At 40.5% G+C, this 14,125-nt stretch overlaps 1 protein-coding gene across 3 annotated transcripts in view; it reads left to right on the top strand.

The window, feature by feature from the left end:
• The window catches only part of ULK4 (unc-51 like kinase 4), a 502,164-nt gene that overhangs the window by 143,912 nt on the left and 344,127 nt on the right, over positions 1-14,125 (top strand). For all 3 annotated transcript variants that reach the window (XR_011461930.1, XR_011461929.1, XM_070359559.1), the window contains exons 23-27: positions 5,475-5,608; positions 6,993-7,114; positions 7,230-7,286; positions 12,719-12,770; positions 12,872-12,966. Coding sequence is in view for 1 of the 3 variants with exons in the window: in XM_070359559.1 (XP_070215660.1) it covers positions 5,475-5,608; positions 6,993-7,114; positions 7,230-7,286; positions 12,719-12,770; positions 12,872-12,966 (460 nt within the window). In the remaining 2 variants the exon portion in view is untranslated. The remainder of the gene's footprint in view (positions 1-5,474; positions 5,609-6,992; positions 7,115-7,229; positions 7,287-12,718; positions 12,771-12,871; positions 12,967-14,125) is intronic.

Genomic DNA, 14,125 nt, shown 5'->3' with positions numbered 1-14,125 from the left:
GTGCAGTAGTTTGAGCATTCTTTGGCATTGCCTTTCTTTGGGATTGGAATGAAAACTGACCTTTCCATTCCTGTGGCCACTACTGAGTTTCCAAATTTGCTGACATATTGAGTGCAGCACTTTCATAGCATCATCTTTTAGGATTTGAAATAGCTCAACTGGAATTCCATCACTAGCTTTGTTCATAGTGATCCTTTCTAACGCCCACTTGGCTTCACATTCCAGATGTCTGGCTCTAGGTGAGTGATCACACCATCATGATTATCTGGAGATGTCTGACAGAATGTAGTCCACTGGAGAAGGGAATGGCAAACCACTTCAGTATTCTTGTCTTGAGAACCCCATGAACAGGATGAAAAGGCAAAAAGATAGGACACTGAAAGATGAACTCCCCAGGTCGGTAGGTGCCCAGTGTGCTACTGGAGATCAGTGGAGAAATAACTCTAGAAAGAATGAAGGGATGGAGCCAAAGCAAAAACACCACCCAGTTGTGGATGTGACTGGTGGTAGAAGCAAGGTCCGATGCTGTAAAGAGCAGTATTGCATAGGAACCTGGAATGTTAGGTCCATGAATCAAGGCAAATTGGAAGTGGTCAAACAGGAGATGGCAAGAGTGAATGTTGACATTCTAGGAATCAGCAAACTAAGATGGACTGGAATGGGTGAATTAAACTCTGATGACCATTATATCTACTACTATGGGCAGGAATCCCTTAGAAGAAATGGAGTAGCCATCATAGTCAACAAAAGCGTCCAAAATGCAGTACTTGGATGCAGTCTCAAAAACAACAGAATGATCTCTGTTCGTTTCCAAGGCAAACCATTCAGTATCACAGTAATCCAAGTCTATGCCCTGACCAGTAATGCTGAAGAAGCTGAAGTTGAACAGTTCTATGAAGACCTACAAGACCTTTTAGAACTAACACCCCAAAAAGATGTCCTTTTCATTATAGGGGACTGGAATGCAAAAGTAGGAAGTCAAGAAATACCTGGAGTAACAGGCAAATTTGGCCTTGGAGTACAGAATGAAGTAGGGCAAAGGCTAATAGGGTTTTGCCAAGAGAACACCACAAGATAGAAATGAGCAAAAATTTGATACTACTAAATACTGGTGAGGTGTAACTCAGGGGGAACTTGTACGTCACTGGGACAACCATTTTGGGAAACCATTTGGCAGTGCTGTGAAGTGAAACATTTGAGGTTCCATTTCTTTGTTTTATTTTTTAAAAACTGAACTATAGTTGATTTACAATATTATGTTAGTTTCATGTGTACAGCAAAGTGACTTGATTATATATATAGGTATATATATCTATGTTTTCTAATTCTTTTCCATTATAGATTGTTGTAAGATACTGAATTATGTTTCCTTCTTGTGCTATATGGTAAAATCCTTGTTGTCTATCTATTTTTTATATAGTAGTGTGTATACCCCACTCCAGTACTCTTGCCTGGAAAATCCCATGGATGGAGGAGCCTGATAGGCTGCAGTCCATGGGGTCGTGAAGAGTCGGATATGACTGAGCGACTTAACTTTCACTTTTCACTTTCATGCATTGGAGAAGGAAATGGCGACCCACTCCAGTGTTCTTGCCTGGAAAATCCCAGGGACGGTGGAGCCTGATGGGCTGCTGTCTATGGGGTCACACAGAGTCGGACAGGACTGAAGCGACTTAGCAGCAGCAGCAGCAGTGTGTATCTGTTAATCCTTTACTCCCAGTTTACCCCTTCCTACCCTTCTGCCTTTGGTAACTGTAAGTTTATTTTGTAAATAAGTTCATGTGTGCTTTTTAGATTCCATATATAAGTGATACTGTATTTGTCTCTCTTTGTGTGACTCAGTGAGTTAGAGAATAGGATGAACAGCAGAGGTGGCCTTCCATGGGAGTGTTCTCTTAAGATCTGTTCACTCCAGAAAACAGTGTCTTCATTTTGGTGGTGGTCTAATAATTCATAGAAGCAACTATTATTAGTAATAAAAGCAGCTACCATTTCTTGAGTATGTACCTTGTGTTAGACCCCAGACGATTTTCTCATTCAGTCTTCACAGCAGTCCTGCAAGGTAGGAATTGTTATCCCATTTATAATGAGAAAACTGAAGGTATAAAGAGCTTCAGAAATTTGTCCAAGATCATGCTGTTAGAAGGTGGTAGGGCTCTGAGTTAGAGCCAAAGATTTATTGAAATCTTTGTCAGTATTGTCAAGTTGAAAAAGTGACCCTACTGAAAGAAAGGAGAAAAATAATTTAGAAATCATAATGGGCCACAGGTCGTAATAAAGTTTTGGGATACTCCTGTGATGTTGCCGTCGATTTACCGCTTGTTTAAAGTCACCGTGACTTGGCATAGTGAGAAATTGGAGGTCTACAGATCTTATGAAAAGGAGGTAATATTTTTGCGAAGACTCACCATTTATCATCTGGTAGGGCATGTTGTATAATTGAGTGTTACATCACCTAAAGTTTTTTTTTTTTTAATTGGCTGTGTAGAGCAATGATACTACTTCATGTTTTCAAAACACTTAAGTTTTGAATAGATGACTCCTACTCATGGTTCATAAACCAGAAAAATTCAAAAAGTAAGGAGGTTGTCATGTATGGATGTGATGGTTGGACCATAAAGAAGGCTGAGTGCCGGAAGACTGATGCTTTTGAACTGTGGTGTTGGGAAAGATTCTTGAGAGTCCCTTGGACTGCAAGGAGATCAAACCAGTCAATCCTAAAGGAAGTGAGTCCTGAATATTCATTGAAAGGACTGATGATGAAACTGAAGCTCCAGTACTTTGACCATCTGATGCAAAGAGCCGACTCATTAGAAAAGTGATGGGAATGAGAGCAGATTGTGGTGGGTGGAAGAAGTTAAGAGGAACAAAGGAGATATTGGATATAGATTGATTTCTTAAGAGGTTTGACTGAGGAAGGGAGGAGAGAGGCAATGGGGCAGTTGCTAGAAGGACAGGAAAAGCATTTTGTTAAATGGGAGAGAGTGAGTATACAAAATGAAAAAGAAGGAATTGGCTGTTTCAAGATTCTGAGAAAAGGGAAGGGAATGTGATCTAGACAGAGTTGCAAGGAGAGAGAGGTCAGTGGTTGTGATGGGAGGAAAGGAGGCCAGGGTAGGATACACACTAAGTTTAGATTTAGGAAGAATTTCTTCATGATGCTTTATGTTTTCTCTGTATAGTAGGAGGCAGAATCACTGAGAATCTCATAAGAGGATGGAAATTTCAGGGTTTAAAGAGAAGAACGTTTTGGAGATAGGGTCGGTGCTGGTGCTGTTCTGTGCCCTTGAATATTGGTGTGACCCTTTTACAGTGGGGCGACTCTGCTCCATGTTTGACTTCAGCAGCCTCTCTGCAGATGTACAGGAAGCGTATAGATCACTAGATTCATCTGGATCATTTGACTATGTTGATGTGGGAAAAAAAAGAGCACAAGGAAATGATAGATGGTGGGATGCAATCGAAGCAGGAAGTAAGTGAGGAAAGTGAGTGAGTGAGTGAAGTCGCTCAGTCGTGTCCGACTCTTTGCGACCCCGTAGACTGTAGCCCCTCAGGCTCCTCTGTCCATGGGATTCTCCAGGCAGGAATACTGGAGTGGGTTGCCATTTCCTTCTCCAAGTGAGAAAAAGGGAGTGCTTTTTGGGAGATGTCATGGATTGGGAGACGATGTCATGGATTTTGAAAGATGATGTCATGGGTTGGGAGGCAATGTCATAGATTCAATCAGTGGAAGTTCCTTGGAGGCTGAGGAACTGTCACAGTGGAAGAGTGTGCAAGCAGGAATAAGAGCAGATTATAGTCAGTATAGTCAGAGGGTATATTTGAAATACTTAGCTTGGAGGGGCTACAGTTAAATGCTGGAATCTTCAATGTTGGATAAAGCTTTTCAGCAGATGGTGAGACTGGGCAGGAGATACCAGACAATGCATCTTGGGGAACCAAAAACGAAGATGGTGTTTTCTGGTCCTGCTCCTTAGTTGGGCTGATGGAGTAGGTGTCAGCTGAGCAAGAGGTTCCTGGAGTGGCTGCTATTCGCTTGGAAGCTCCAGGCCACAGCGATAGTGTGTCCTGCTGTGGATTCCCTGGAGCTCCAGGCTGACTGGCTCCCCAGGCTGATCTCATTCATTTTATCACATCTTCTATCACACCCCATTTTATGGGAAGCTTTTGGATTCCACTTACCATGAAATAATTAGTGTCTCATTTCTTTGGTTTACCTATCATCATGGGGCTCTGTGCTCTCTGTTTCTTAAGTCATAGTGATATATTTCTATGGATTCATCAGGATTTACTCTACATTTTGAGCAGTGTCTTGTATTTGTTAGAGTGTGACTAGGGCTTTAATCAGCAACTGAAACAGAGATGCCAGCTGGCTTATATGGATCTTAAACTTTTGATTTGGTTTCATTCCCAGGTCTTTACTAATAGAGCTACAAATAATGACCAGTAAGAAGGCAAAAGGATGCACAAATCTACTAAGAGAACCACATAAATGCTGAGTGTTAAGATTTCAGTGTATGTTATGTATGTGTATTGTATCCAGAGCCATCCTTTTCTGGTTTACAGTGGGAGTTTTGGGAAGCAGAATTTGGGTGGAATGATGATTGCAACAGAGCTGGAGAGATGGTTGATGATGGCAAGGGGAGTCCAGCAAGGGGGATTGCAGTCAAGGGGCCTTTGAAGTCAGGGAACTCATTGCCCTTTAGAGAGTTGCAGGGACTGGGAACTTGGGTAGTGGGTCTAGCAAAGGGAAGGAAGTATGGGCCTAAGAGTTTTCAACAATATCCTTGGTACCCAGAGTGATGGTTCAACAAGTCCCCTGGTTCTGGGTTGGAGGCTATTGGTTCAGAGACGAATGATAACAAATGCCACTGGTTTGAAGAAGAAATAAGTTTATTAAGAGACAGATATCATTAAACCAGAGGACAAAAGGGCATGTGAAATCCAGATGTTCAGATGGTATCTGCTCTCTGTATTATATCCAGTGCTGAAATGAATCATTTTTTTTGGATTTATATACACAGTTTAGTGAAAGAACTGGAATTTTTATGACTTGCCTGGGATTCAGAGCAAGTTTAAGACTAATGTCCAACGAAGGTGCAGACAACTGGTGGTTCTACTTTGACTCTTCAAAATGCCAAAGCCCTCTTCTTTCCAGAGGCTTTTGTTTGCCTTTCATCTGTCATCTGAAGAACGCGGGGTTTCTTTTAATGGGCCAAAGGCAAATGAAGTCAGGGCGTCGTTTTGTAATAACACTGGCAGAGATATTCAGAGTTGCCTTATTTTCTCTCTGCATAAATGTCTCCATTTTTCTAAGGCAGCAATAGCCTGTGCTCGACAAGTTGCTCCGTATCTAAATGTCAACACGATGGGGACGGTGCCCCCTGGAAACACTTGCCATGGTGGTGTTTTCGGGCAGATGCTATCAACTGTTTTATCATGAGAGGTAATCTTTGGCACTTCTCTGTGTGTAGGCTGGTGATGTACATCGAGAGAGACAGCAGGAAGACCACTCCAGGCAAGGAGCAGCAAAGTGGCAATGAATACCTGTCCCGATGCCTTGACCTACTCATCCGTCACATGGTGCAGGAGCTGCCACGTATCCTGGGTAAATTGGAGTCTCGTCCATCCTTAGGCCCCTTCCTGCTTATCGTTTTGTGACTTGGCTTTTGGGCATCTCTTTTTGTTCTTGATGGTCTGTTTTTTACAGGCGAGCACAGTGACAATTCTTGAATGTGTAGTTTCAAAATTTCAATGTTCCCTAACTGTTATCATAAATATTTCGTATCAGTGACATGATTGAGGCTAAAGGGCTAAATTAGGCTATATTGAGGTGTCATCTTGCAGTCCTGGAAAAGAAAAGGAAAGCATTTTAATTGGTTAAAATTGGACTTAGGCTATCATTTTAGGAACTTTTCTCAAAATTTCTCTTTGCATAATTCAGAAGAAAAACATTTTTCCTTCAGGTTGTAACCACAAATTTATTTTTTCTTACAATAATTTAAAAATACATAGGCACCAAAATTTAATATTAAAGAATTTTGATATTAAAGTTTGAAAATTTCATTGGTTTGAAAAATTTAAGATGAAAGTAATAATGATCTCAAAGGATGTTTATTACAGCTAACAAAATCTGTTATTTCACTGTTATTTACAGATGCAAAAATTATCTAAGGAATGTGTATATTTAGTTTAAAATCGCATTCCATGCTTTCCCAGCAGATGTGGCTATAAACCAGAAATGTTTAAAATGTTAAATTTGATCCAGCCTGTTACTGTAAAAGATATTTAGACTCAGAAATTCAGAATATTAAAGTAATGAAAATATCTTCATGGCTGATTCACAGTAACCTTTTGCTCCTTACTAATAATGTGGGAGATTTTTGCCTGTTCATGACTGAAAATAGAGCTTTTCAAATTTATCTGGATTGTAACCCTTTTAAAATCTCCAGACCGAAGGCCACAATCTGGTCAATTGGTAGCTGACTTTCTTTTTACATGACCCATCTTGTCTTAGGAGATGATGATGAGATTCGTGTGTCTAGCAAGGCAAGGTTTATTTATTGTTGGACTTGGCTATCCAAGGAGAAGTTTTGGGAATTGATCTCTTACTTCTACCATCCTATTCTACTACCAGAGAAATCTAATCTATGACCTGTTAGCTTATAAATCTTAAAATAACTTTTTCCTGTTTACAAAAGTAATGGATACTCATGGTTGATATTTGTAAAGTACAAAAAAAGAAAAATCATTTTTATATTCTATTTTAAATTTCCAGATGAGAGATAAGTCTTATGTCCATCTTGTCCCCAGAGGCCACAGCTTCCTGTTGTAATGTCAAGAGTTGGGAATAAAACAGTGCATCTACTACCCACTTCTTTTATTTGGAGATTATTTCCCTTAGCAATCCCATTAATATTCAGCCTACAGCTAGTGGTCCCTAAGCATTTGTGGTCTCTAACCTCACGTGTGCTCTGGGATGTGCTTTGCAGGTGACATTCTTAACGCCCTGGCTAACGTTTCTGGCCGTAAACACCCATCCACAGTTCAAGCAAAGCAGCTGAAGATGTGTCTCCCCCTCATGCCTGTAGTGCTTCACCTGGTAACGTCTCAGGTATCATCTTTTGGGAAAAAGTGGAGCTGAGAAATGTCAACTCAGACGAAACATTATCATTTCTTTCTTATGTATGGCTTTCAGGATTTAATCTATGCAAACTCTCATCACACAGGTATTTCGACCTCAAGTTGTAACAGAAGAGTTCCTTTTCAGTTATGGAACTATTCTTGTGAGTAATGCTGAATTTTTCATGTTCCTAATAAAAATGTGGCTGTCCCTACTGTTTGTGGGATTTGGTGTCAGAATGAAGTAATTTAAAAATCTTAGTGGTATTTATTTGTCTCTAGGGAAGTGACCTTTCTGTATTTTTATCTGTTGACTGTAATAAAATTTGACATTTGGGGAAAAATACATTCTCTCCTGATAACGCATTTTGTTTAGAGACAGACCAGGTAGGGTAAATAAGTCCATTGAAAAGATTTTCATAGTGTTTGGTATTAAACATCATGAAAAAATTTAAAATAATGAAATTGGTAAAAATGGAATTCTGGAAACACAGTATTATAATTTCCTTTGGCTAACATTGTCCAGCTATGTGCCGTGTCTCTTTCTGTGATGACATTTCTCTAAGTGGAGCTCAATTTAACCTTATCTTTAATTTTAATGAGATGAGTAGCAGTGGAAAACAAATCACTGTATTATCTTTCACTTCGATTTTTGCTCACACACACAAAATAGTCTTTTTGTTAAGGTTGTGGCTCGTGAATTATGTTATCTTCTCCCCTTGCCTGGAACACTTACAGTATATACTGTTGATAAAACAGCGAGGTGTATAAAGGGAAAACGAAAACATTTGTCACGCAGCCTATTCTGTCTTCCTTTGATGTTAATAATAAATGCTGAGCTGAGATTTAAAAAATGCCATATCAGATAGGTGTCTCGTTAAAATGAAGTAAATATCTCAATTTTATTGCTGGTTTGGAGTAAACAAAAAAAGAAAAAATGATTACCATCCACAAATGAGGATGTAGTTTTCTAGAATGTTGATCGTACAGTAACATACGATGTTTTGAAGTATGACTGTTGAGTAGAGAGGTCACTGACTTTTATAAGCAGCGTGTTTAGTCAATGCAGTATAGGTTCTTTTGTACTTAACTTCAGATCATTATCATCCTCAAATCTTGAATTCTACAAAGCATATAATTTTTGTAGCACATTCATGAATTTGCAAATTGTGAGCATTTTGTCTGCCACCTTCCTTAATATGCTTTCTGATCTTTTTAAGGATAATATGGGTATCATTTTGAGCAGCACTGTAGTTCTGTGCTTATACCTCCACTGCGCTGACATGTTGAGCCTGATCATAGTAATTTTGCCCTTGCAGCCCTCCTTGGAATATTTTGGCCCAGTGTTTGTTTGTTTGGGCTAGGTAGAATTGTCCTGTGTTCATTCTATTTTTTCCTCATGTGTAGTACTTTGGTGTGCTTACATTAACTGAGTACAGTTTAGATTTTCAAGGAACTATTAAGCAACTCCAATATAAAAGTCTTTGTGGACTTCCATCTGTGTCTTTCAGGGAGACCTCCTCTGCTTCATGTAACCCATCTGCTCCCCGCGAGGAAGGGCCTCCTCACCTTCTCCCAGGAGGGAGTGCACCCTTTGAGGGGTGGGGGTGTTCAATAGGGCTCTGTATGGGTTTGCTTCACATAGGCACTTTCAGGGAATGGGAGATAACTTGCTTGGTTCAAAGGTAACTGTGATACTGAAAATTCTTTAGCAGTCTTTCCCTTGATAGTGTTGCTCAAGTAATAGGAGTTTACACACACAGTGGAAGAGGTCTCTTGGCTCTGTTTGGGGCATTTTCCTAGTTTGAGTTGCAGCCAGTTGCAGAGTTTTTCTGTTACTTTTCTTACCGCATCTGTTACTTGGCCTTAGCTGTGCGTCCATCTTTCTTGATTTAGTGTTGGCCGCACTGATGAAACACTAGTCCAGGGAGAGGAAGCGTTGACTGAAGTCATGGGCCTGGTTGTAGTTATCCACCCAATTCTGGTGTGTGTTTCTGTGAGCTGTTGCGAGTTGGCTGTTGCTTCTGCGAGTTGATCCACAGTCTGTCCAGAAGATGCCACAAATACCATTGTTAGTTACAGTGCCCTCCAGTGCCAGAGGCATGGTCTACTCCTCCCTTGGAAGGAGTAGAAGCCCTGGGAAGTTCACGGTGCAGAATCTGCACGTTGAAGTCCTTGAGTTTTCTGCTTGAGAACAATTACTTTAAATTTTGTCTAGGCAAAGCTTCCCTGGAGTTAAGAGGGTTGGTTTGGTTATTTGTGTGGGTTGTTTTCTTTTGGGCAGAAGATGGGGTATGGGCCCTTCTCCAGTGGATCTTCCTGACCTGGGAATCGAACTGGAGACTCCTGCATTGCAGGTGGATTCTTACCTACTGAGCTATCAGGGAAGCCCTTTATATTTTAAAAGTGCACACTGATTTGAGGTATTCAGACTTTGGGTCCACCATTAGTAGCTGTATCTAAGAACTTCTTGGGCTTCTGCTAAAGGAGCTCTCCAGGGGCTGCTGACCTGCCTCATGTGGGTGGAGACAACAGCCATACTTGGTGTGATCTTTGCTCATTAGAAGGGTCCTGAAGGCGCAGGCTGGAGGGGCTGTTGGAATTTTGCTTCCCATTGGTTTCTGTTTTCATACTGGTACCAGGCATGGTTTGCCTTTTGACCTATAGGTATCATTTTTTAAAAATTTATTTTGGTAGAAAAGTTCAGGATACTTTTTATATTTGGAGGCCTTGGCTTTAGCTTTCCGCCCCATCCCCCCCAAGCAAAAGGAAGTTTTGGGGTCTTTATGATTTAAAGAGGCACATGTTTGGAAGCAATTTAGTAGGACACTTTTAAACCATTATTAATCTTTCGAAGGGCCCAGGCCAAAGAGGACTACACAGCTGTTGATTGCTGTTTTTACTTCTTATTGGCAGAAGCAATGTGTCATTGTACCTGCCTCCATCTCCAGTAAGAGGGGGAAAAAAAGGTACCCAGGGACACTTACGCAGCAAGGCATCTGGGGAGGTGCTGTGGGGAAGTTCCAAGGTGAACTCACCTTAGTTCTTTTGTACCTTCACTGAATTAGGCTGGGAAACAGGAAGCAATGATATTAAGGAAATCTGTTTGAAAACTCGTGATGTTCACTGTGATTCTTGTGTCCTTCTGAAAATGCTCTTGACTAATGAGCTGAGGAAGAGGACTTAGTTGTGTTTATTCTCAAGTTCTGGCCTCATTAGTTTATGAAAGTTCAGTGATTATGTGGTGGTTATAGTTTTTTTTACAAAAAGAAAAATTCAGATTTTCAAATGAAAGAAATGATGAAATGATTCTGGTTTTCACACAAGAATGTGATTATAATATCCACCAGCAATAAATCAATAAATCTTTGCTAATCCTGGGCTTTGAGATAGTCAGAAAAGACTCTCTCCAGATTTTTATTTTAAGTGAGTGTTGGTCTGTTGATAGATTTTGACTTCAGCTGTAGAAGATAAAGCAGAGAGAGGGTACTCTTATATTTTTATTTATTATTTTTTGGCTGTCACACAGCTTGTGGGATCTTAGCTTCTGGCAATGAAAGTGCCAATTCTTAACCACTGGACTGCCAAAGAATTCCCTTATATTTAAAAAATATGATATTATATATTTATTCATTGCCACATGAGTGTTCTTGTTAGGAAGATTTTTCCTTTTCTTAAAAATTGTTTGTTTAAAAAAAATTTAACACACCCTGAAGTAATATACCCACCCACCTTGCTTAGAGAATTTACTCTCAGCTTCTCAGAAGGACTGAACAGTAATGAGGGGCACTGGTCTACCCTGGAGTCGTAGCTTTCTTTGCCTTTTTCCCCCTAGATGGGGCCGTACTTTTGCCCCACAGTCCTCCATCTAACGAGCCTAGTTGTGGAGTAGGTGCCCACCCTTTTTGCTCCCCTGCTGTACTCCCAGCTTGGAAGCTCACAGCCTCAGAAGATGCCCGGTGTAGTGTGGTCATCTACAGATTTTTCTGGGTCATTCCCCCTCACTCCCATGTTCTCTCAGCACCGGATTCGCGGTCATTGTTAGAGAATCAGGTATTTCTGCGGAGGTTCCTTCTAGCCCCTCATCCTCTCAGCTCCTCGACCACCTCTCTTCCCACGGGTGTGTCTTGCCCTCCCTCAGCTGCCTCCACCCATAGCCTTATTTTCAGCATCATACTATCTGGCTATGACACCTAATTTTCAGCTCACTACCCCTGCTCCTCATCTCCAACAGTCCTTTAATTCCTCTGGGACTTAAATTGGCCTCACCACTTTGCACTCACCACCCTGCCCTCCCTGGGCCCAGTGACTTGACGATTCTCTTTCTTGAGCTTTGAGTCCCTGGTTCAACCCCTATCCCTACCTAGCGTATACCCGTGATCCCTTTCCTGTCCCTTCCTCCATCGTCCTCCTCTGGCAAACCCAAGTGCTGGTTCACTTTAATTCTCTACCTCCCTCACCCCTGCTTTGAGTGACTAAGTGTGGCTCGAGAAAAACATGAGGAAAGCAGCTGGTCTCACTTTAAATTCATGACTGCTCACTTCAGGCGAGTCCTCTCTGCAGACTGGGGCATCAGGTTCCTCTTCCTAATTTATATACCTTCACGCTCACCTGGATGATTGTTCATACTTTCCCTCCTCTCCCTGAATCTCCAGGGTCTCCTGCTCTGTCCTCACTCTCACCTGATTAACTCCTGTTACACTGAGAATGAAGAGAAAGAAATCGACCCAGAGAGATTTAAATTGGCAAATCAATGAAACATTCAGTAGGGATTTTTAAAAAATTAAACAGGGGAAGCATAAGGAAGAAAATAAAAGAACCCTATAGTTTCACCATCTAGAAAACCCTTGTTGCTGTTAAACAAAGGAAAAAAAAAATTAATACATGTATATAGTTAGAAAATTCTAACAGTGCAGAAAGTGATTAGTGAACGTCTACCTCCTGATCCAGTGTTCTTCCTCACAGGGAGCCTCTGTGAGTGGTTCCTGTGATTTCCCCCTCAAAAAGTTTTGTCTCCATCTATGTTCATGTGTTATCTACATATTCTTTAAAAGTTATACAGAAAAATTGTAGTATAAACACTGTTTTGTCTCTTCTTTCTTAAGCTGTAGACATTTAAGTGGATTTATTGAAATCAAAAGATACTTTCTTTGAATTTTTTTTACATCAAATTGTGAAATTATTTCAGTCAAATTGTTGTTAAAATGCCTCTTTTTCTTATTTATTACGTATATAATTTGGCTGAAATAAATTCACCTGATTTCAAAATAGGGACATGACTTCTGCTGAATAAATAGAGATTTGATGTTGAAAAAAATTTCTAATGACTTGTGTGTGTTAACTCAATCAGAGACTTTCTAAGAATGTTATCTTTCGCCTTCTGGATAAAGAGATTAGTGCCTACTTATCACATGAAATTTAGAAAGTGTAGAAAAATGTAAAAAGAATATAAAAATCACTTGATTCCTACCACTGGAAGTAAATCATGATGAACACATAGGATCATATGTTCAGTTTTTTTTTTTCCCCCTCTGCATAGTGTTTACATCAGTTATTTTAAAATCTCCATTTATTAACATTTTTATATTTTTTTCAGAGTCATATTAAATCAATAGACTCAGGAGAAACTAACATAGATGGAGCTGTAGGTGAGTAGATCATGGGACATTTTACATCTTTGCTTGAAGATTTTGATCCTATGATTTTGGACATGTAAATAAACATCTATAATAATTAACTGTATTTCTAGGACTGATGGCATCAGAAGAATTTATCAAGATCACACTATCGGCTTTTGAAGCAGTGATACAGTATCCTATTTTATTGAAAGACTATTGCTCTACGGTCAGTTCTGGCTGCTTTTGAAAAAGATATTTTTTGGCTTACTTGGTAACTCTGTCTATAAAGAGATTAGTTTACATATACTTGGTCATACATGTTCCTCACATGAAATAACTGTTAAGAAAAGCTGCCCCCCAGACAGGATGAACCTGAGAAATCTCTCCCTACCTTGTTGACTTGTTTTGGGGTTTTTCTTTGCTTATTATTTTCTTTCCCTTCTGGTCCACACCTAACTCACAGTGTGCCCCTTGTTATTCCTGGCCTAGAGTTTCTCAGCCTTGACACTGGGCTTCCATGGTGGCTCAGATGGTAGAGTCTGCCTGTAATGCAGGAGACCCAGGTTTGATCCCTGGATTGGGAAGATCCCCTGGAGAAGTGAATGGCTACCCACTCCAGTATTCTTGCCTGGAGAACTCCATGGACAGAGGAGCCTGGTGGGCTACAGTCCATGGGGATCACAAACATGACCAAGTGACTAACAGTCTCACTTTCAACCCTGCCACTCTGGATGTTTGGAGATGGGCAGTTCCTTGTTGTGGAGGCTGTCCTGGGCATTGAGAGATGTTTAGCAGCATCACTGGCCTCTTCATAGTAGATTTGGAGGCTCCCCTCAGTTGCAGCAATCAAAAAGGTCTCTACACATTGCCAGATGCTTTCTGGGCATGGTTTTCCACTGTTGGTAGTAGTCCATCTGCCATTGACACATCTGCCGTATGTATCTGTTTGTAGGCTCTCTGTTCTGTTTCATGAATCTCTTTGTCTAGCCCTTTGCTTGTACCAGCTTATTTCTTCCTATCATAGTAAACCTGGAAACCTTGAGTGCTTCATGCTTTTTGACGTTTTTCCATTACTATTCTTTCCAAATACTTTATAGATCAGTGTGAGAAATTCACACAACCTCGTTGAAATATTTATGTGTTTTATATAGGAATTATAGATTAATTTTGCAATGAGGAGTTCATGATCTGAGCCACAGTTAGCTCCTGGTCTTGTTTTTGCTGACTGTATAGAGCTTCTCCATCTTCGGCTGCAAAGAATATAAACAGTCTGACTTCGGTATTGACCATCTGGTGATGTCCATGTGTAGAGTCTTCTCTTGTGTTGTTGGAAGAGGGTGTTTGCTATGACCACTGTGTTATCTTGGCCAAACTCTGTTAGCCTT

The sequence above is a fragment of the Bos mutus genome, chromosome 22 (genome assembly GCF_027580195.1).
Source record: "Bos mutus isolate GX-2022 chromosome 22, NWIPB_WYAK_1.1, whole genome shotgun sequence".
NCBI classification, from domain to species: Eukaryota; Metazoa; Chordata; class Mammalia; order Artiodactyla; family Bovidae; genus Bos; species Bos mutus.
The sequence above is the reverse complement of the archived record's forward strand: the minus strand, read 5'-3'. Positions and strand labels throughout refer to the sequence as shown.